This window comes from Uloborus diversus, chromosome 6 (genome assembly GCF_026930045.1).
Source record: "Uloborus diversus isolate 005 chromosome 6, Udiv.v.3.1, whole genome shotgun sequence".
Taxonomy (NCBI): domain Eukaryota; kingdom Metazoa; phylum Arthropoda; class Arachnida; order Araneae; family Uloboridae; genus Uloborus; species Uloborus diversus.
This window is the reverse complement of record NC_072736.1, coordinates 102318775-102338495: the sequence shown is the minus strand read 5'-3', so window position 1 is coordinate 102338495 and position 19721 is coordinate 102318775. Positions and strand designations below refer to the sequence as shown.

At 30.6% G+C, this 19721-nt stretch overlaps 1 protein-coding gene across 2 annotated transcripts in view; it reads left to right on the top strand.

The window, feature by feature from the left end:
* LOC129224237 (CDK5 regulatory subunit-associated protein 3-like) overlaps positions 1–3401 on the top strand; it is a 44936-nt gene extending 41535 nt beyond the window's left edge. Inside the window, exons 13-14 of one of the 2 annotated variants that reach the window (XM_054858663.1) lie at positions 503–674; positions 3041–3401. In XM_054858663.1, the coding sequence (XP_054714638.1) occupies positions 503–674; positions 3041–3127 (259 nt within the window). In that variant the 3' untranslated portion in view covers positions 3128–3401. The remainder of the gene's footprint in view (positions 1–502; positions 675–3040) is intronic. The other variant, XM_054858662.1, reaches the window with a different exon arrangement.
* Positions 3402–19721: the final 16320 nt, after the last annotated feature.

Genomic DNA, 19721 nt, shown 5'->3' with positions numbered 1-19721 from the left:
TCTCCCAATTAAAAAAACATAAAAAACTGACTTTTGATAAGGAATGGCAACACCCAACTGTTCATAGAATACTTTCTGTCATTCACACTGAAAGAGAAAAATTTTAGCTTGAAATTGATACCAAATTCAGCTTAATTGGTTGAAAAATCAAGAAATTAGAGAGATTTTCTGAATTCATGCCAAAACAATGGCTGAAAAATGATCAAAAATCGAATTTTTGAAAAAATTCTCCAATTCGTAATTTTTATTCCAAAAATCTAAAAAAATTAATTTGGGCTTTTCTCATAGATACCTGTTTGTTAAAAAATAATAGACATGACGACACATGGCATTAGGCGATTTGACGTGAAATGACCCTCATGCATTTTATATTCCCTACACTATCATGATTGAAATAAATATGTTTTTAAAAATATTCTTTATAATGATTTGATCAAAAATACATTTGTTGGTATGATATGATTATTTGTAGCAAAATTAAATTATTGTTTTTCTTTTTAAGGTATGTTGATAGATTAGTGGATTCCTTAAAAAGCAAATTAGAAACTGCTGAAAGAATGGTGGAATGCCAAAAAGCAGTGAAAATTAAGTATCAAGAAGCAGTTGAAGAACAAAGATCTCTGAAACCAAAAATTGATTTAATTGTAGAAAAGACCAAAATTTTACTTAACCAGGTTAGTTACAATACATATTATTAATGTATGTGTTTGTATGCATGTACATTGTACAAGGTGGTTAAAATTTAACTGAAAGTTATTCAGAAACTCCTAGCTGTGGCTTTGGTTCTAGGGAAATGATCTGAATAAAATTTTAAATCTCTGTTGTGTAGATTGGTCAGAAGAGTTTGAAAATTTGCTAATAATAATGTTGTGGTTCTAATTTAAGTGGAGTAGCTAAAAAGGTTTTGCTATATAGGCATCTTGTGTGGTTCAAAGAAAAATTTTAACCTCAATAAACTTACTTCTGAACATGATAAAATGCACATTGATTGTAAAACTGGGTAAAATCTATAAATCATTCAGAAATTAGCTATGACATGCAATGTTATTATGTGCATATTAATGTGTGTAACTATATTTGTACTTATAATACTGCAATAAAAGATTACAATCAACAAATTTATAATTTAAAAAATACTTTTGAAACATATGTATTATTGTATATTAAGGGGGTATTCTAGTCTAGGGGCTCGATTTTGAGGCGATTTTACGATTGTAAAAAAAACTGTAACGATTTTTTTCTATCAATTTTTCATCAGTTTTTATTGATACTTGAGAAGTATAATAGTGAGAAAAAAATTTAAAATTGAAATCAGTAGAGGCCAGCAAAGTGGGGACTCAGAAAAAAAGGTGTCTAATGGTTGACAAGATTCCAATCCCCTTGGTGATTTGAAACAAGAAATTAAGGCTGATTCTTGTTAAACAAGGATGTAGAATTGTCTGGACGTAGTGGATTTGGAAAAAAATTGCACAAAATGGCGTCTTTTTGAATAAATAAAGGTTATTTTTGGCTTGTTTTCCAACTTGGGTAATTTTTTAAAAATAGAAAAAAAAATACAGAAACCCCTACATGGAGACAAGGTTGTTAGTATTAAAAAAGTCTACGCCAAATTTCAAATAAATCGGTGCATTAGAACTTGAGATATTTTGTCAGCGAAATTGATAAAAAAGTTTCGAGAAAAATGCGTTTAAAGTTTGTAGTTGCATTTTCTGCAGTCCGAGTAATTTGATGGTATGTTATGCTTATATTTTTTTGAACAGCCATCCCTGCCTTATACATTGTTTCTTCCTATACCTCAAAAGCTACATTTTTGGCAAATCTTTCAGCCATAAGAGCAGTTTTGCTTTCGTTTGAAGTTTCGGAAGCTCGTACCTCGGAACGTTTGTCACGCTGTTGATCTCGTTTGCTGGGGTTTTTTTCAGCTTAACAAAATTAACTATAACTCTGAAAATAATTCAAGTTTCTGTAAATCCTCTTCGAGGCTTATTCTTAAAGGTCTAAACTTTGAAAATATGAAGGGAAAAAAATCTATTTTCTTAAATTTCTAAATAAGAATACCTCCTTAAACATGTAAATTTCACATTTTTGGCAATTTTAGTCCAATTTAAGGTATATGTACAAGCGTAAGATCTTATTTAAAAGCTATAAAATATTTTTTTATATTCAAACTACGATATATTCTGATACTTTGCAGCTGTTGTGTGGATAAAAATTGCAAATAAAACTAATTTTGTTAATTTTGGAATAATTTAATTTTGAACACATTTCCTAAAATTCAGCCTTATGTGCAATCTAAAGATCTCAACAAGGTTTTTGTTGTTGTTGTTTTCCTTTTTACCCAATTGAGGATACCAAATTTCAACTTTTAAGAGGTAATGCAATTTCAAAATAAAAGTAATTGATTTTTTCGATCCACCCTATTGCTCCCCCCCCCCCCCCCACACACATGGTCATCCCTGCTATCCTGCTTTAGCTATTATTATTAGAATACATTGCTGAAATATTTTTCCACCAAGATGGCCAATGGCTTTTCTCTGTAAAAGATACTTTATATTAAAATGTTGAATTGAACGACCTAATTATATAGATACATCGAAAATACCGATATCTGGAGAGCGATATATCGCAGTATTAAAATTCTGGTATCACCCAGCCCCACTGCTAATAAAAAGCTTCCAATTTTTGATTTAAGATGCATCTGCAGTATTTTAGAATGGTTTCATTGTATACAGATATATGTTTTTATATAAGTGTATATTACCAGCAGCACATGAAATCTGACATTTTACAGAATGCTGACATCTCAAACTATAGTTGACAAACCTAACCCTGCAGTGTTGTAATGCTTTAATTAGGATCTACATAGCATTCCAGTGCTGCCAGGTTAGGTTTGCCCCAATTAAAGAATCTATTTAAAGCCCTCTTCTCATACTAGTCATTTTATAGAATACCAGATTTCATGCATTGTTGGTTAGATGTGCTGAAAGTTGACAATTTTATATTAATAAAGATTTAATCACTTCCTAAATTTTCTACTCAGGTTGAACAAGACATTTCAAAGAGGTATAAAAACAGAGTTGTTAACATCATGGGTGGACTGAGTGCATTACAGAACATAACGCACTGAAGAGAAAGTAAAAGAGAGAGATTTATAAAACTGCTTCTTGCATTTCTGACTTGAAAAAGCTCAAAACTTAAATTATGCCAATGAAATATACATATGTGTTACAGATGCTTCCATATTGTTTTAAAATTGTTAATCTTTATTCTCTGTAAATATTTTATTTCTAAATTTTTATGTTGATATTTGATATTGTTATAATGTTCGACAGCATGCTGAAATAAACCGTTTTGAAAGCTTAAACCCTTACTTCTTAAAGTGTTGTTATTGTTTTTTCCCGTTCCCAATGGAACTGTTCTGTTTCAATAAGTGTGGAGGGGGGGGGGGACTTATCCCACTTGGCTGACAGCAGCATTTAAACCAAGTCCATTAGCTCGAAATCTTGCAGAAATCCAAATACCGCACATGCAGTGGCGCACATAAGGCGAGGGTCCCAGGGATCCGGTTCCCTCCCATGGCCCTTGAGTTCTTTTAAGTGAATATCAGGGTTGCCACTCCGCAGGAAAACCTGAAGAAACAGGGAAAATACAGAAAATTCAAAACTTAACAAAAAAACAGGGAAAATCCAGGGAACTTTGAAAATTTTCTCAAAAACCTGGAAAACGCAGGGAATTTTTTAATTGAAATTGCAAAATCAATGCACAATTATATAAACTACCAAAATAAATAAATAAGAAAATAATTTTTTTGTTAATATTAATAAAGTTCCTAAAAAAATTAAAATTATAAAAAGGTACCTTCACTTTAAGTTTTCTTTTTTCTTGTTTTTGTTTCAGTAAATTTTAAAATGTTTATCATAAAAGCAAGAATTATTTATTGTTTAATTTGACATGCATCCTGAATTTAATGCTAATTTAGTTTAGAGAGAATAAAATTAGTCATCAATATTCATTATTCTGTTTAACTTTTGCACTTTTATCTTTTTAGATTCAAGTAATGAATTGTTATGAAAAGGCTTTTTTTTTTCTTATATAAAAAGTTAAATATTTATACAATCACCATGTTATTATTTCAATTAAGAAATTCTTTAATTCCCCTTATTTTATATTTTTATTTGATATTTTTCAACCCTGTGTTGAAACTATCAATATATTAATGTTTTTTTTTTAAATATCAGTGCATGCATGTTTGTAACGTTGCGTACAGGGAAAACACAGGGATTTTTTTTCCCGAAATTGATTGGCAACCCTGACTATAATCCTATGTATGTAGTACGTAAAATAATTACAAGCAGAGGTAACAATTTCAGATTTAAAATTCACACAAAAAAATATAATTTATTTTCTCTCCTTCTTCCTCTACAAAATCGAACTGTATGTGAACATGAATCATTGTATAATGATGATTTTGTTTTACTGTTTTTATTTTTGACTATGAGAAAAGTAAATATATTCATATATTCATTCTTGTGCTTTCTGGTATTTAAATTAAATATTTGTTATTCATAAATTTAATTTATGAACTAATGTTAAGTGATTGTTCAATAATGTTTTTAAATATTTTTGTTCCCGACAATCAATAAAATTAGAAGAATATGTTTGGATTTGTGTTGGAGTATGATATGAAAATGGTAGATCTTCGATCCTGGACCCCCCCCCCTCTTTGAGAAATTCCTGTGTACAGCACTGGCCGAGTGAAACTACAAATATTGCTAAATATTTGTACATCCTTGGTCATGGCTCAGACTGCACCATTTGAAATTTTTAGGGGTGGGGTATTTTTCTCATTTTTGGGGGGGGGAGTCTCCACAATATTGAGGGGGGTGCACCTTTGCCTTTGGGGGAACACCCCTGTTTTAATCCTATTTCTACCAATTTTGCTTAGAAACCATTGCCAACATTCATCCTACTGAAGTGTTAATAGGTTGAATGCTGCTCTGTGATTAGCAAAAGTGAATATAATTTATTTATTGAGCAATATAGCTTAATTATTTTAGATATTAAGCTTCTTCGTCGACTTCAGAGGTGCACCTTTTAGGATTTCCCACCAAATTTTAATCGAAGTCAGTGGCATACACAAGGGAAGGGTCTGAACCCCTCCCATAGGTCTTGCTTTTTCTCCCGATTGATTATGATCCTATGAATTTTGTACGTAGATTAATTTCAAACAAAGGTAACAATAATTTAAAATCTAATAAGAGAAAGAAAAATCATCAATTTTTTTTTAATATTGTGCGTTTTTCCTATAACGAATTGCCTATAAGAAGCAGAATGGTGATTATAAATGAATACACTAATAATCACGTTTTTAGTTTTGTAATTACAGACTAAAATGAGATTTGATGATTTTGAATCTATTTTGTATTTATAAGAAAAGTAAAAGTGTAAATCATTTTGCTTTCTAGTTATTAATTTAGGTAAATTTCAATAAATAATGCTAATTATTTATTCAATAGTTTATTTTTTGTTCTCTTTAATTGATGAAATAAAGTCAATATGTTTGATGGGGCATATTGGAGTATGATATGAGAATAAGGTTTTCGATTTGGATCCTTCCCTTGCTAAATTCCTGTTTGCGCCTGTGTGCACCAGGATTGGAGATCAGTTGGCTCCTATCAGATCCTATGCACATTAAAATATGTGATGGAGTAGCCTCAATGGTAACACTTCGTGCCACACCTCACTTCTTGCAAGCGGGATAAACTTTCTGTCCCACCACATGACGTTGGGAATGCAAGTGACCTGAATGCAACCTGGCAATAGTTGTCTGCTGACATCTACTCTTAGTCTCATGCAATGCCATGCCACGGCCGGTCACAGGCATACCAATCATGCAAAGGAACTTTTCCAGAAGATGTTGACATCTACTTTCACCCTTGAGGAAATTTCTGAGAAAGAGAGACAAACACCACTAGTATAATTTTTAAGGCTGCCCTCCTTAGCCAGCACATCTGCAGTATCAGTACCATATACTCTCACATGCCACGGGATTCACTGAAAATAGACAGTATAATGAAATTTGCTTAAAAGCCCTACAATATTAACAGTTGCTCTATCTCCATCCATGCTTTGACCATTCAGCCGATGCTGAAAGGAGCTGCAGCTGTCGCCATTTCAATAAGTAAAAGTATACATTCGTAAAACTATGAACTCAACATCTGATCATGAACTCTTACGCAGAAACATCCATATACCCTGGTTCAATATGTGCAGAGTGTTCTGGATACTCCCAGAGGAGAAGCTGTTGCTTCTTTTTGCTTAGCTACCGTCCATGACTCGCTAAACACCTATTTAGATTTGGAATCCTTTCAACACCCTGTTGTCCTCTCCTTGGCTCGCTCCAACAATAAAATGGAGTCTTTTCATCTATCTTATTGTTTGGCCTTTTCTGCTGCAAATATGTGCAGAAAATACTGGCAAGCACAAGAACTTATTGGCAAATGCTTAACTTTAGTTTTGTTTTCTTTCACGATTTTTAGTTTGTATTTTAGATAATTGTATTTGCCAACCATTAAAAGTAAAATTTAAAAAAAGGGGTCACATTGAATTTGCTTCCATGGAAAAACTAAAAATATGTCATATCTAAGAAAAATACTTTTTAAATTTTATCTACTTTAGTTACCAAATAACTGTATGCATGAAGATGGCAGGTATCATTAATTTTCAAATTATGATTTTGAATACAATTCTATATTATGCATTATTTTCTGCTTTGTTGTTGTTTTTAATCCTACCCGGTCTAACTCTATCCTAAACCAGGTTCATGAGCCCAGAAGTCCTCAAAAAGTCAGTAACTAGGAATAGGAGAGGTTATTTAATGAGGTCCTCTTTATCAAGACCCAGACAAGCCAGTATATGCTTGGGGGAGACAGGGGCGGTTCTATCGCCAGACAAACCAGATCCCTGTATGGGGCAGCAAATATTCCGGGCGACATTTTGGCTTGAATATCTACAATTCTTTTTTCATTATATATCAAATTGAGGAAAAGAATTTTACAAATAGAATTCTTTTTATGGCTTGGAAGCCTGAAAAGTATGAATGTAGCATTATTTAAGTGCATCGTTTAAATGTACCCACTTCATTGCTACTGTTAGTTTTAGCTGATATTGATGAAAGGATGAAACTGAAGTCTGCTAACACACACTGAAGTATCTCTAAAATAAATTCAAAACTGTATAGTTTCTCTTTTACATGTAAATATTAAATAGCACATTGTTAATGAAATTAAACAAAGCAAAAATTTTCTTAAACCTAAGATTGCACTCCTGATGTCAACAAGATCGAGCTACTGACTTTTATTTTTATGGTCTTTGACAATCGAATCAAATGAGGTTACCGTTGAAATTAACGTCAGATTTTTGTTGAGAAAAATTCAAAATTTGGCTTGAATTTGCTGCATATGATAACTAATCCATATGATAGGCCAAAATTCAGGGGTGCAATCTAGAATCAGAGCATTAAATTTACAGGTAATCGATGTTCCAGTAACCAGTCTCTAAATTTAGTTATTAAAAACATAGCAAATGGCACCCTTGGAGGCCTGTATTTTTTTTTTTTTTTTAATGTGATTCAAAATACTTATATATTTTTTCCTACACCAACTTTTCAATGGGCCATGTTATTGAAATATGTAAAAGGGCATACTTTAAAAACCATTTAATGAAATTCGATGGGCAAGCCGAATAGAGGCTGTGGAAGTTTATGGTTCTTTCCTTAGCATTTATAATAATTCCAAAATTGACAACTCTTTTAGAGATCAGGCTTCTGAAATGTTAAACCCGCTTAAACAATTCAAATTTCACCAAAAGGCCCTATTATTATATGGTTCAAAACTTTTAACTGAATGAATCCAGTAAATTACTGCAGACCAAAAACTGCAATCTTTCATCTGCAACCAAACCATCTCTCCAAAAAAAAAAAAAATTTTTTTTTTTTTTTTTGGAGGGGGAGAGAGGGGGGGATTTTCGATTGGATGTGCATTTAATGAAATTATCGGTGATGAAACGGAATTACCCTACGAGAGTAGAGGGAAAAGGAGAGTTCTGCGGCAGGAGGGGCAATCGGGCAATGCATTGCCCCTCCCACTCTTCCTCCCACCGCCTCCTCCACTTCCTCCCCACCCCCTCCCGACCTTGGGGTTGACCCTCCCCACGACCGGGGCCGCCGCGAGAACCCGTAGAAGGTGACGAGGGTTTTTCCCGCGTTTTAGATATTTTTCCCGCGTTTTCGGACTTAGAATATTTTGAACTTGTTGTCATGGTATCCACAAAGTTTTTACTTTTTGGATGGCGAGTTTCGGTTTTGGAATGGCAACACTTGTTGTCATGACAACCAGAGTTTTTAGTTTTCGGTTGGCAACACCTGTTGCTATGCTTTAACTTATGCGGTGTTTAACGTTCATGGCGCCATCTATTGAGAGGTTGATTTTTTATTTCCGGACTTTGAATATTTCTACGAATTTAATTATTTTTATTTTTACAGAGTGTTGAAGTTGGGAATCGAACACCCAAACTTTGAGTTAGCAAAAACGTATGCTAACCACTATGCTATATTTTTCATTACTCTTTCAGTCTTAATGTGAATCTGTACCATGACAACGAATATTACAATTAAATTAATTTTAAAACCATCAGTTAATTTACTCTTTAGTACTAATCATGGCATATCATTAACTGAATTTCAGCTCATAATTGAAACTATCATCATTATTATTATTATTTTTCATAATAACAAAGTTTTCACTTAAGTAAAGATTTATTTAAATACAACCCATTCGAGATTTTAGATTTATTTCAATGCTTTGTGGACTTGAAACATATTTTAAACTTTGATTTTCTTTTTCATGCATTTCAAACTTTATCCTTTTTATTTTTTCTAACTTGTTAAATTTTCTTTTTTCTTTGTCAAATTTACAAATAATTTTTCTAACTTGTAAAAATTTCGAAGAAATAATTTTCTTAACTATTTTTTTTTTTTTTTTTTTTTTTGACTTTCATACAACAAAATATTTTTTCTTATTTGTTAAATTTTCTAAGAAATAATTAACTTAAATATTCTTTCATACATTTTGAACTTTAACGTTTTTTCCTGTCATTTAGCACTTTTGATTTTTTTTTTTCACTATTTTAGCGTTTTTCAATTATTTTCAGTCTTTAACTATTTTCTTAACTTTTTAGTCTTTAACTAATTTCAAGCATTTCAGACTTAGATTATTTTTTCGTGATTTCGATTTTTTTTTAGTATATTTTAGAGTTTGATCATTTTCTCGCTTGTTTTTACTTTATCGTTTTTTTTTTCCCGATATTTTTAAACTTAGAAATTTTTCACAAGTAGTGACAGGAATCGAACCTTCAAATTTTTCAAAACGTTATCATGTCTTCAATTTTTGCAATCATGTCAAACTTGCAATCAATTTACTCGTAGTAGTAATTAACACTTATCATTAACAAATTTTCTCAGATTTTAAAAAATCAACTTAATTAATTTTTTCCAGTAAGCAAATTGCGCACTCAAGTTACATTCCAACACTGCATATATGTTTCAAGAGTTTCATTGAATTTATCACATTCCATTTAATTAACTCTAATAATTACTTTTTCATTAATACTTAACTTAATCATTTTATCATACATTTATTCCAGTTACAAAATTATGCTTAAAAGTTATTTATTTTTCTTAGCACAAGAGATTTTAACATGTTCCTACTAAAATGCTTTTCACTCTAGTTTGAGTTTACTAAAATAGCAACTCATTTACGATTTAGATTCATTTAATCGTCTTTGATTCTTTTTTCATTGTTAATATTTTACATTATCACATACGTTATTATTTTTATACATTTATCCATTTAATTTTCCAAAATCTACAATCAATTTACTCTTCGTATTAATTAACACTTATCACTATCAAATATTTTCATGAATTTTAAAAATTATCTTCTTAAATAATTTTTTACTGTAACCAAATTTCCCACTCAAGTTATATTTCATCACTACATATGCTTTTCATGAGTTTCATTTAATTTATCGCATTTCATTTAATTAACTCTAATAATTATTTTTTATCATCGATATTTAAGTTAATCATATTTTCCTTTATTTATTTTTCATGCAAACACTCTTGATGGAATAAAACAAATTTTTAAACTTTCATGAATTAAATCCCCTCTGACTATTTTATTTTACTTTACCATACTTTACTATTTTACTTACTGCGTTTTACTATTTATCATTCATTACAGCTTTTCCAAAATATTACTTTACAACCAACTAATTTCATTAACAGAATTTTCATTACAATTTATAAATTTCACTTTTATTTAATTATTTTTACCTACGCTAAAATAAAACACATCACATAAAAAAGTTAAACATCAATGAAGAACCCGAGAAATGTTAAAATTATAAGTCAAGTATCAAAACTTCATGTCAGCAAATTTTAAAAATAGACTTACCGAAAAATAACTTCTACTGAAATTCATTTCAAAACTTGGAATCAATTTACTCTTAGCATTAATAAACACTTATCATTAAGAAATTTTCATGGATTTTAAAAATCAACTTATTTAATTTTTTCCAGTAAGAAAATTTCGCACTCAAGTTACATTTCATCACTTTATATGCTTTTCAAGAGTTTCATTTAATTTATCACATTTTATTTAATCAACTCTATTAATTATTTTTGATTAGTATTTAACTTAGTCATTTTATTGCATAGTGTTTTACTTTATTATTATTATTTTTTTTTTTTCATACAAGCACTCTTGTTAGAATAAAACAAAATTTTCAACCTTCATGAATTAGAATCACTTTGGCTATTTCATTTTCCCAATAATATTTTACTTTAACAACTAATTTCTTTAACAAAATCGATATCATTTATTTTAGTCTTTATCCTTTTCGAACGATACATTCAAATGGACAGCTATACGTTAAATTAAGAAACTTAATCTAAATTTTGACAAATTAAGTTATAGCTAAATACTGACTAAAATTAAGTACAAAAGACTAACCTTTTTGGGGTGAAATCCCTCAAGTACCAGCTATCGCGAAGTTATTTAAAAACAGTGAATGAAATTGTAATAAGTGGATTGTTAATTATAACTCAATCTCACAAAATTACAATTACACGCATGTTTTATTTGAAATCACTGCATACGGCTGGCTGCCCATCGTCGATTTGCAGAACGCATGCCGTGATATCGCAAATCAACTCGGCTGTTGAAAAAAACTACCGTAATGCTACAGCACTTCGGATCGTCCACACTCACCGAGACGAATTGAGAAAATGACTTTATCAATATTGTTATCTACCCCTTTACCGATAACAGATAACAAACCCCACGTGCGAGTATTATTCACCACCTGGCCTACGTCTTTCAAGTGATGTCACTGTTTCTGACCAATTAAAATTAGTTCACGTTTCTCAAATATCAAGCACATAGATCGGCAATAGCCTGATGTCTGGTTTTCCAAACAAAATTTTAGATTTTAATTCGTAGTTTCGAATTAATTTCTTTTTCATTTCAAACTTATAAAAAAAAATTTCCAGCTTGTAAGAATATTTCTTTCAAAAACAGATTTTTGATTCAAAACAGTATTTTTTCAAACTTGTAATATTTTTCTACTTAGAAAATGAAATCAAAAATTTTTGTTTTCTTTAATCATATAAAATGTTTTTTAAGAAATAATTTCTCAAACTTGTAATATTTTTCCACTAATTAAAAAAAAAAATCAATTTTTTTTTTTTCAATCATATAAAAATAAATTTTTATTCTTACAACAATAAATTTTTCCGCAAAAATATTTTTTTCAAATCAAAATAATAATAATAATAATATTTTTGTAACATATTGTTTTTTTTTTTCCTTTCAATCTTTTTTTTTTTTTTTCAAAAATTTTCAAACTTACAAAATAAAATTTTTTCAACTGAATCTTCAAACGAAATGATTTAATTAAATTTAAAACTCAATATCACTTTACTCTTAGTATTAATAACCAATAGCACTTAACCATTTACTCTTTGCACTCTAAGTATTAATTAACACACACGCATTACAAATAATAATAATAATGTTTAAGATACTTACAAATCATCCACTCAAGCTTTCAAATATCCATCTAGCATGTTATTGTTCATTCGTGTGAGGGAACTTGTAATAAAACTTTACTTATCAACCGAAATTATAAGCGAAAATATCGCATTTTTTTAGCACTTAATATAATCCTACAATTAACAAATTGGTTTTAACTTTGAATTTAAGAAAAATAAAAACTATTACACACTTAGTAACATATCTATCGATGTATATTATTTCATGACAAATCACAAATAGGTGAGGATCTTTTATCGATCATGTGACCAACTAAGTTAAGAAAGAGCGTTCTTATCTCATATGAGAATTTATAAGTCTTTAATATTTCTCTTTAATGTAAGTGTATTGATACGTACGAGTTTGTGTATGTGAATATAACTGTGTATTGTTTTCAAACCATTGTCATGTTTAAGCTTTACGGTTCTAATTTTGACTTTCCACTTAGCATTATTTGAAGTCCTTCGCATGCATTAAACTATAGAAATATTACAAAAATTATATTTTCATTCAGTCTTAATTACAAAACCATACAATAAGATGAAGACAACACCGATAGTATAAAGATTACTTACAATAAAGTGCATATAAAAAATATATGTAAGAGTGATTTCAAAGTATAATCCATCAACCATATTCAACAACTCAATCAAAACACAAGTCTCTTTTAAAATGATAAACACAATTTATTCACACACACAGTAAAAGACAATTAAAAAAACTTTCATCCTTAAGTAAAACTCTTCAAAACTTTCAAGCGTATTTTTAACATCGATTGCATCAAATAAATCAGACACATGACATTTTAAACATGGACTATCAACATTCAAAGTAACGAAGTCACGAGTCAAGTTTTCCCAATTAACATTAAAAAGAACCCGTTCGAAAAAAGTGTCGAACTTTCGACCCCTTGTTAATGATTCACATTCATGCACTCTCATGTAAAAAATGAATCCATTTTTACAATCCACACATTCTTTTTTAGAAAGGTAGTTTATGTTGCATATGAGCTCATCAAATAGTCACTTACGTAGAGAATCAGCCAGTTTACGAACTTCTTGTGATGTATATGTGCTGATTTTATCACATCGACAATCACAGGGATATTTTTTCTCAATTTCCGAAAGGATGTACTCTTTTAGAGTATAAGTCATAAGTTTGTCTTTGACACTACGTGAGATACAAGGGGACGCGTAGCACAATTTGTCAATCTGGCTTTCCAAAAGTAGAACTCTATCAGGCATCAACTGGAACACTTCTCGTTTCAGTTTGAACAATCTTTGCACACTAACACAGATGTTACCATTCGCACTCGACTCTCCTTTTTTATAACAAAAACGAAATCACGGTCTTCGATTAATTTTTGATTTATATTTTTACGTAGGCTTGAAATAACTGATCTCCACACATCTGGTTCTAAGGAAATACCATCCATAGTTGGTCGAAAAATACCATCTTTCCCACACGTATATCTTCTAATATGCACGCGTGTACGTTTCCGAAAAGCATTCACCTAAAGTGAAAATACAATCACCCAAGTGTATCATATCATCAGGCTGTGGAGAAGCCTCAATGTTCATTTTCATGTTCGTTGCATCCCATCTGTTCATCTTCAGGCTTCAAAGTTTCAGAATGATTTTCACCAGCGTTAGTCATTCTTAACTCTCATAGGATTAGGAGTCACAATACTAAAACAACTTCCTGTGAACTTAAAAAATAAATCAAACTAGGTTTTAACACTAGCTGGTGAAGAAAAATCCTAAGTACATAGAATAAAATTTCACGATCTCTTTCAAAGCTCAGAATCACCCTGAAAATGATTCTCCAAACATCCACTATAAACCAATGAATATTCACTTTAACCAATGAGAAGTGTACATAAATCTCTTGCTACTGACGTCATAGAATATCACATGAACTTTTGAGCAGAATTGTGTTGTTTTACACAGTATTCAGATTTTTAGAAAATGCCAACACTTTGACTTCCAAATTCATCCTGACCTACTACGAGTAATTTTAAGATGGTAGCAGGTTTTCACATCACACCGAATGTCGATGACGGTTTCGCATCTCATGCAAATTGACATGATCAATTACACGTGATTGATCATGTCATGCGTGAGATGCGAAACCGTCATCGGCATTCGATGTGATGTGAAAACCTGCTACCATCTTAAAATTACTCGTAGTAGGTACGAGTAATTACTCGTTCTGCAAATCGACGATGGGCAGCCAGCCGTATGCAGTGATTTCAAATAAAACATGCGTGTAATTGTAATTTTGTGAGATTGAGTTATAATTAACAATCCACTTATTACAATTTCATTCACTGTTTTTAAATAACTTCGCGATAGCTGGTACTTGAGGGATTTCACCCCAAAAAGGTTAGTCTTTTGTACTTAATTTTAGTCAGTATTTAGCTATAACTTAATTTGTCAAAATTTAGATTAAGTTTCTTAATTTAACGTATAGCTGTCCATTTGAATGTATCGTTCGAAAAGGATAAAGACTAAAATAAATGATATCGATTTTGTTAAAGAAATTAGTTGTTAAAGTAAAATATTATTGGGAAAATGAAATAGCCAAAGTGATTCTAATTCATGAAGGTTGAAAATTTTGTTTTATTCTAACAAGAGTGCTTGTATGAAAAAAAAAAAAATAATAATAATAAAGTAAAACACTATGCAATAAAATGACTAAGTTAAATACTAATCAAAAATAATTAATAGAGTTGATTAAATAAAATGTGATAAATTAAATGAAACTCTTGAAAAGCATATAAAGTGATGAAATGTAACTTGAGTGCGAAATTTTCTTACTGGAAAAAATTAAATAAGTTGATTTTTAAAATCCATGAAAATTTCTTAATGATAAGTGTTTATTAATGCTAAGAGTAAATTGATTCCAAGTTTTGAAATGAATTTCAGTAGAAGTTATTTTTCGGTAAGTCTATTTTTAAAATTTGCTGACATGAAGTTTTGATACTTGACTTATAATTTTAACATTTCTCGGGTTCTTCATTGATGTTTAACTTTTTTATGTGATGTGTTTTATTTTAGCGTAGGTAAAAATAATTAAATAAAAGTGAAATTTATAAATTGTAATGAAAATTCTGTTAATGAAATTAGTTGGTTGTAAAGTAATATTTTGGAAAAGCTGTAATGAATGATAAATAGTAAAACGCAGTAAGTAAAATAGTAAAGTATGGTAAAGTAAAATAAAATAGTCAGAGGGGATTTAATTCATGAAAGTTTAAAAATTTGTTTTATTCCATCAAGAGTGTTTGCATGAAAAATAAATAAAGGAAAATATGATTAACTTAAATATCGATGATAAAAAATAATTATTAGAGTTAATTAAATGAAATGCGATAAATTAAATGAAACTCATGAAAAGCATATGTAGTGATGAAATATAACTTGAGTGGGAAATTTGGTTACAGTAAAAAATTATTTAAGAAGATAATTTTTAAAATTCATGAAAATATTTGATAGTGATAAGTGTTAATTAATACGAAGAGTAAATTGATTGTAGATTTTGGAAAATTAAATGGATAAATGTATAAAAATAATAACGTATGTGATAATGTAAAATATTAACAATGAAAAAAGAATCAAAGACGATTAAATGAATCTAAATCGTAAATGAGTTGCTATTTTAGTAAACTCAAACTAGAGTGAAAAGCATTTTAGTAGGAACATGTTAAAATCTCTTGTGCTAAGAAAAATAAATAACTTTTAAGCATAATTTTGTAACTGGAATAAATGTATGATAAAATGATTAAGTTAAGTATTAATGAAAAAGTAATTATTAGAGTTAATTAAATGGAATGTGATAAATTCAATGAAACTCTTGAAACATATATGCAGTGTTGGAATGTAACTTGAGTGCGCAATTTGCTTACTGGAAAAAATTAATTAAGTTGATTTTTTAAAATCTGAGAAAATTTGTTAATGATAAGTGTTAATTACTACTACGAGTAAATTGATTGCAAGTTTGACATGATTGCAAAAATTGAAGACATGATAACGTTTTGAAAAATTTGAAGGTTCGATTCCTGTCACTACTTGTGAAAAATTTCTAAGTTTAAAAATATCGGGGAAAAAAAAAAACGATAAAGTAAAAACAAGCGAGAAAATGATCAAACTCTAAAATATACTAAAAAAAAATCGAAATCACGAAAAAATAATCTAAGTCTGAAATGCTTGAAATTAGTTAAAGACTAAAAAGTTAAGAAAATAGTTAAAGACTGAAAATAATTGAAAAACGCTAAAATAGTGGAAAAAAAAATCAAAAGTGCTAAATGACAGGAAAAAACGTTAAAGTTCAAAATGTATGAAAGAATATTTAAGTTAATTATTTCTTAGAAAATTTAACAAATAAGAAAAAATATTTTGTTGTATGAAAGTCAAAAAAAAAAAAAAAATTAGTTAAGAAAATTATTTCTTCGAAATTTTTACAAGTTAGAAAAATTATTTGTAAATTTGACAAAGAAAAAAGAAAATTTAACAAGTTAGAAAAAATAAAAAGGATAAAGTTTGAAATGCATGAAAAAGAAAATCAAAGTTTAAAATATATTTCAAGTCCACAAAGCATTGAAATAAATCTAAAATCTCGAATGGGTTGTATTTAAATAAATCTTTACTTAAGTGAAAACTTTGTTATTATGAAAAATAATAATAATAATGATGATAGTTTCAATTATGAGCTGAAATTCAGTTAATGATATGCCATGATTAGTACTAAAGAGTAAATTAACTGATGGTTTTAAAATTAATTTAATTGTAATATTCGTTGTCATGGTACAGATTCACATTAAGACTGAAAGAGTAATGAAAAATATAGCATAGTGGTTAGCATACGTTTTTGCTAACTCAAAGTTTGGGTGTTCGATTCCCAACTTCAACACTCTGTAAAAATAAAAATAATTAAATTCGTAGAAATAAAAAAATAAAAATAAACCTCTCAATAGATGGCGCCATGAACGTTAAACACCGCATAAGTTAAAGCATAGCAACAGGTGTTGCCAACCGAAAACTAAAAACTCTGGTTGTCATGACAACAAGTTCAAAATATTCTAAGTCCGAAAACGAGGAAGGGCGAAATCACGGGAAAAAACCCTCGTCACCTTCTTCAAGTTCGAGGCGCAACCCCAAGGTCAACCCCAAGGTCGGGAGGAGGTGGAGGGGGGGGGGGTCGGCATTGGGTGGAGGGGCAGCCCAACGTCATCCCCAAGGTCAGAGGGGGAGTGGGAGGGGGCTATGAGCCCTAGAGCCCCCTCCTGGCGCAGAACTGTCCTTTTCCCTCTACTTACGAGATTGACAAATTGACATCCCAGATTGGAGCGAACGCAGTCGCATCATAGAGTTCAGCGAAAAACTATTCATTTCGTATATGACCCTAAATTAAAATTCGAAATAGAGATTTTTTTTCACAATGAATCCAGCGAGTTCTGTCTTAGAATGTAGATTTGACTGATGAGTACCCATGCCAATCATTCTAAATTTTTATATTCATCAATATGGTTTAAAATAAACCCCTAACGATGTGTTAATCAAATACAGCAAAGATTTTTAAATTATGTTGACCAATGAGGAATCGTTGGAGACAAATACGCTTTAGCAGATAAAACAGTATCCATTTTGGTCATGTGAAAAGAAAAGTCTATAAAAGAATTATAGTTTCAACTCTAGATATCATACCAAATCTCGCTATTGATTTCATCTTAGCCAATAAGTGTGGCAAGTGAAAATAATAGATTTTCGGAATTGAAATTCATAAAAAAAGTTCTTACAACCCACAGGCGAAATTGCTTCACTACATTGGTTCTAGAGTATGAATTAGCTGAGAAAATAGATTTTAAAAATTTAATTAGAAAGTTTTCAGAACTAAAAATCAAGGGGAAAAAACCTCACAAAAGAAATTAAACCTTTTTCTTGATGTTACTGTTTTTTTTTTTTTCCTTAAGACTGATAGAAATTGAAATTTTATTACAATTTGCTACCGGAGAGGAATTATGTTGTTACACTAGAAATTTTGAATAGGACAAGATATATTTTAAAACATTTTTGGAATAGTTTGATATTTTTAAAAGGATGTTTTTATTTTAGTCGTCAATTAGCTCCACGCTCAGTTTTTATTACCACAAATGGATAACACTTCCAATGTCCTATTTATTTTTCTCAAGAATCTTCTTCAAATATTGAGACACTTTTTGAACACGGGCACTTGTCCCCTTTCTCAGAAAACTCTGAAGCACGCATTTCGAAACAGTATTCAAAACATTTCTCATTACACTTATTTGTGTCAGCACACTTTTTTAACACTTTAGGGAATGCATTTGAGGAATAAAAAATGTAATTCTGACACATGCCCCTTTTTTTAGCACGCTTTTTACAACACTTATGCAACACTCTTGTAGTTTTTGCTGTTAATTTTACGGGAGTATCGCTGGGCAGCTAGCTGTTAACCGCCGTCGGACAATGGACGATCTTCAACCAGGGAATCCAATGACACCAACTCACCGCGATTCATTGCAGCAAAATTTCCACTAAAGTTATATTGAGATACTCTACTGACTGGTAGCAGTGGCGTAGCAACAGCAACATTAAGAGTGGGCGAATGAATTTTGCGAGGCCTCCCCCCCCCCTAATTTGAAATAAATTCTAGATTCTAGATGAAGTTGTTCTTGTATTCTGTGCAGGGGCCTGCTCTAGCAGTTTCGCCCCGGACTAAAATGCAAAATGCCGACTCCTCCCCACTTTTAAACTTTTCAAAAATATATTGTCCATTAAATAAGAGTCAATAAATTTTGTTAACCAAAAAATGTTATAAAATAAAACCATATATTTATTAAGGCTGTAATTTAAAGTATTTAAAAGGGGGGTGGGGACATCAAAACAGATACCGCAACAACATTCTTAGAAATGGCCTCAATGAATGATTCATCATTTAAAAAGTAAATAAATAAGTCAGGATGAACTTTTTATTTTTAGGTCACATACGCTTCAGTGGCGCAATCGGGAAATATTTAAAGGTGGCGCACTCAAAATTTCCCGTAGGTAATAGAGGGGGTCCGGGGGTCTTCCCCTGGAGAAATTTTTGAAATTGTAGTCTTAAGAACGCAATATCAGACGGTCTCTGGTGACATTACGGCGACTATACAGTTTTGGATGGCCTCTTCTAAAGACATTTTTAGAAACTTAGCTCTTAAAACGCGATTATAGGCGATATTTGTTGACGTCGTCAGAGAAAGGAATGGGACTTAGGTGCTGTCATGGATTGACTCAGTTACCGACAGACTTTGATGATATTACTGGAAGCAAATCTCTAGGGTTTCTCCCGAAAAAACATTTTGAAATAGAAGTTTAAGCAATTTAGTGATACTAGGAGGAGGGATTCAAAGCTCTCCACCTTAATTTTTTTCGGAATTATAGTTTTTTCTTTTTCAGATTTGCTCCCTTCTTCAGAAGTTTTCTGAAATTGAAGTCTGAAAAATGCGACTGTAGACCATATTTGGTAACATTAGGGGCTCGGCAATTTTTTTAAATTGTAGATCCAAAAAAGGAG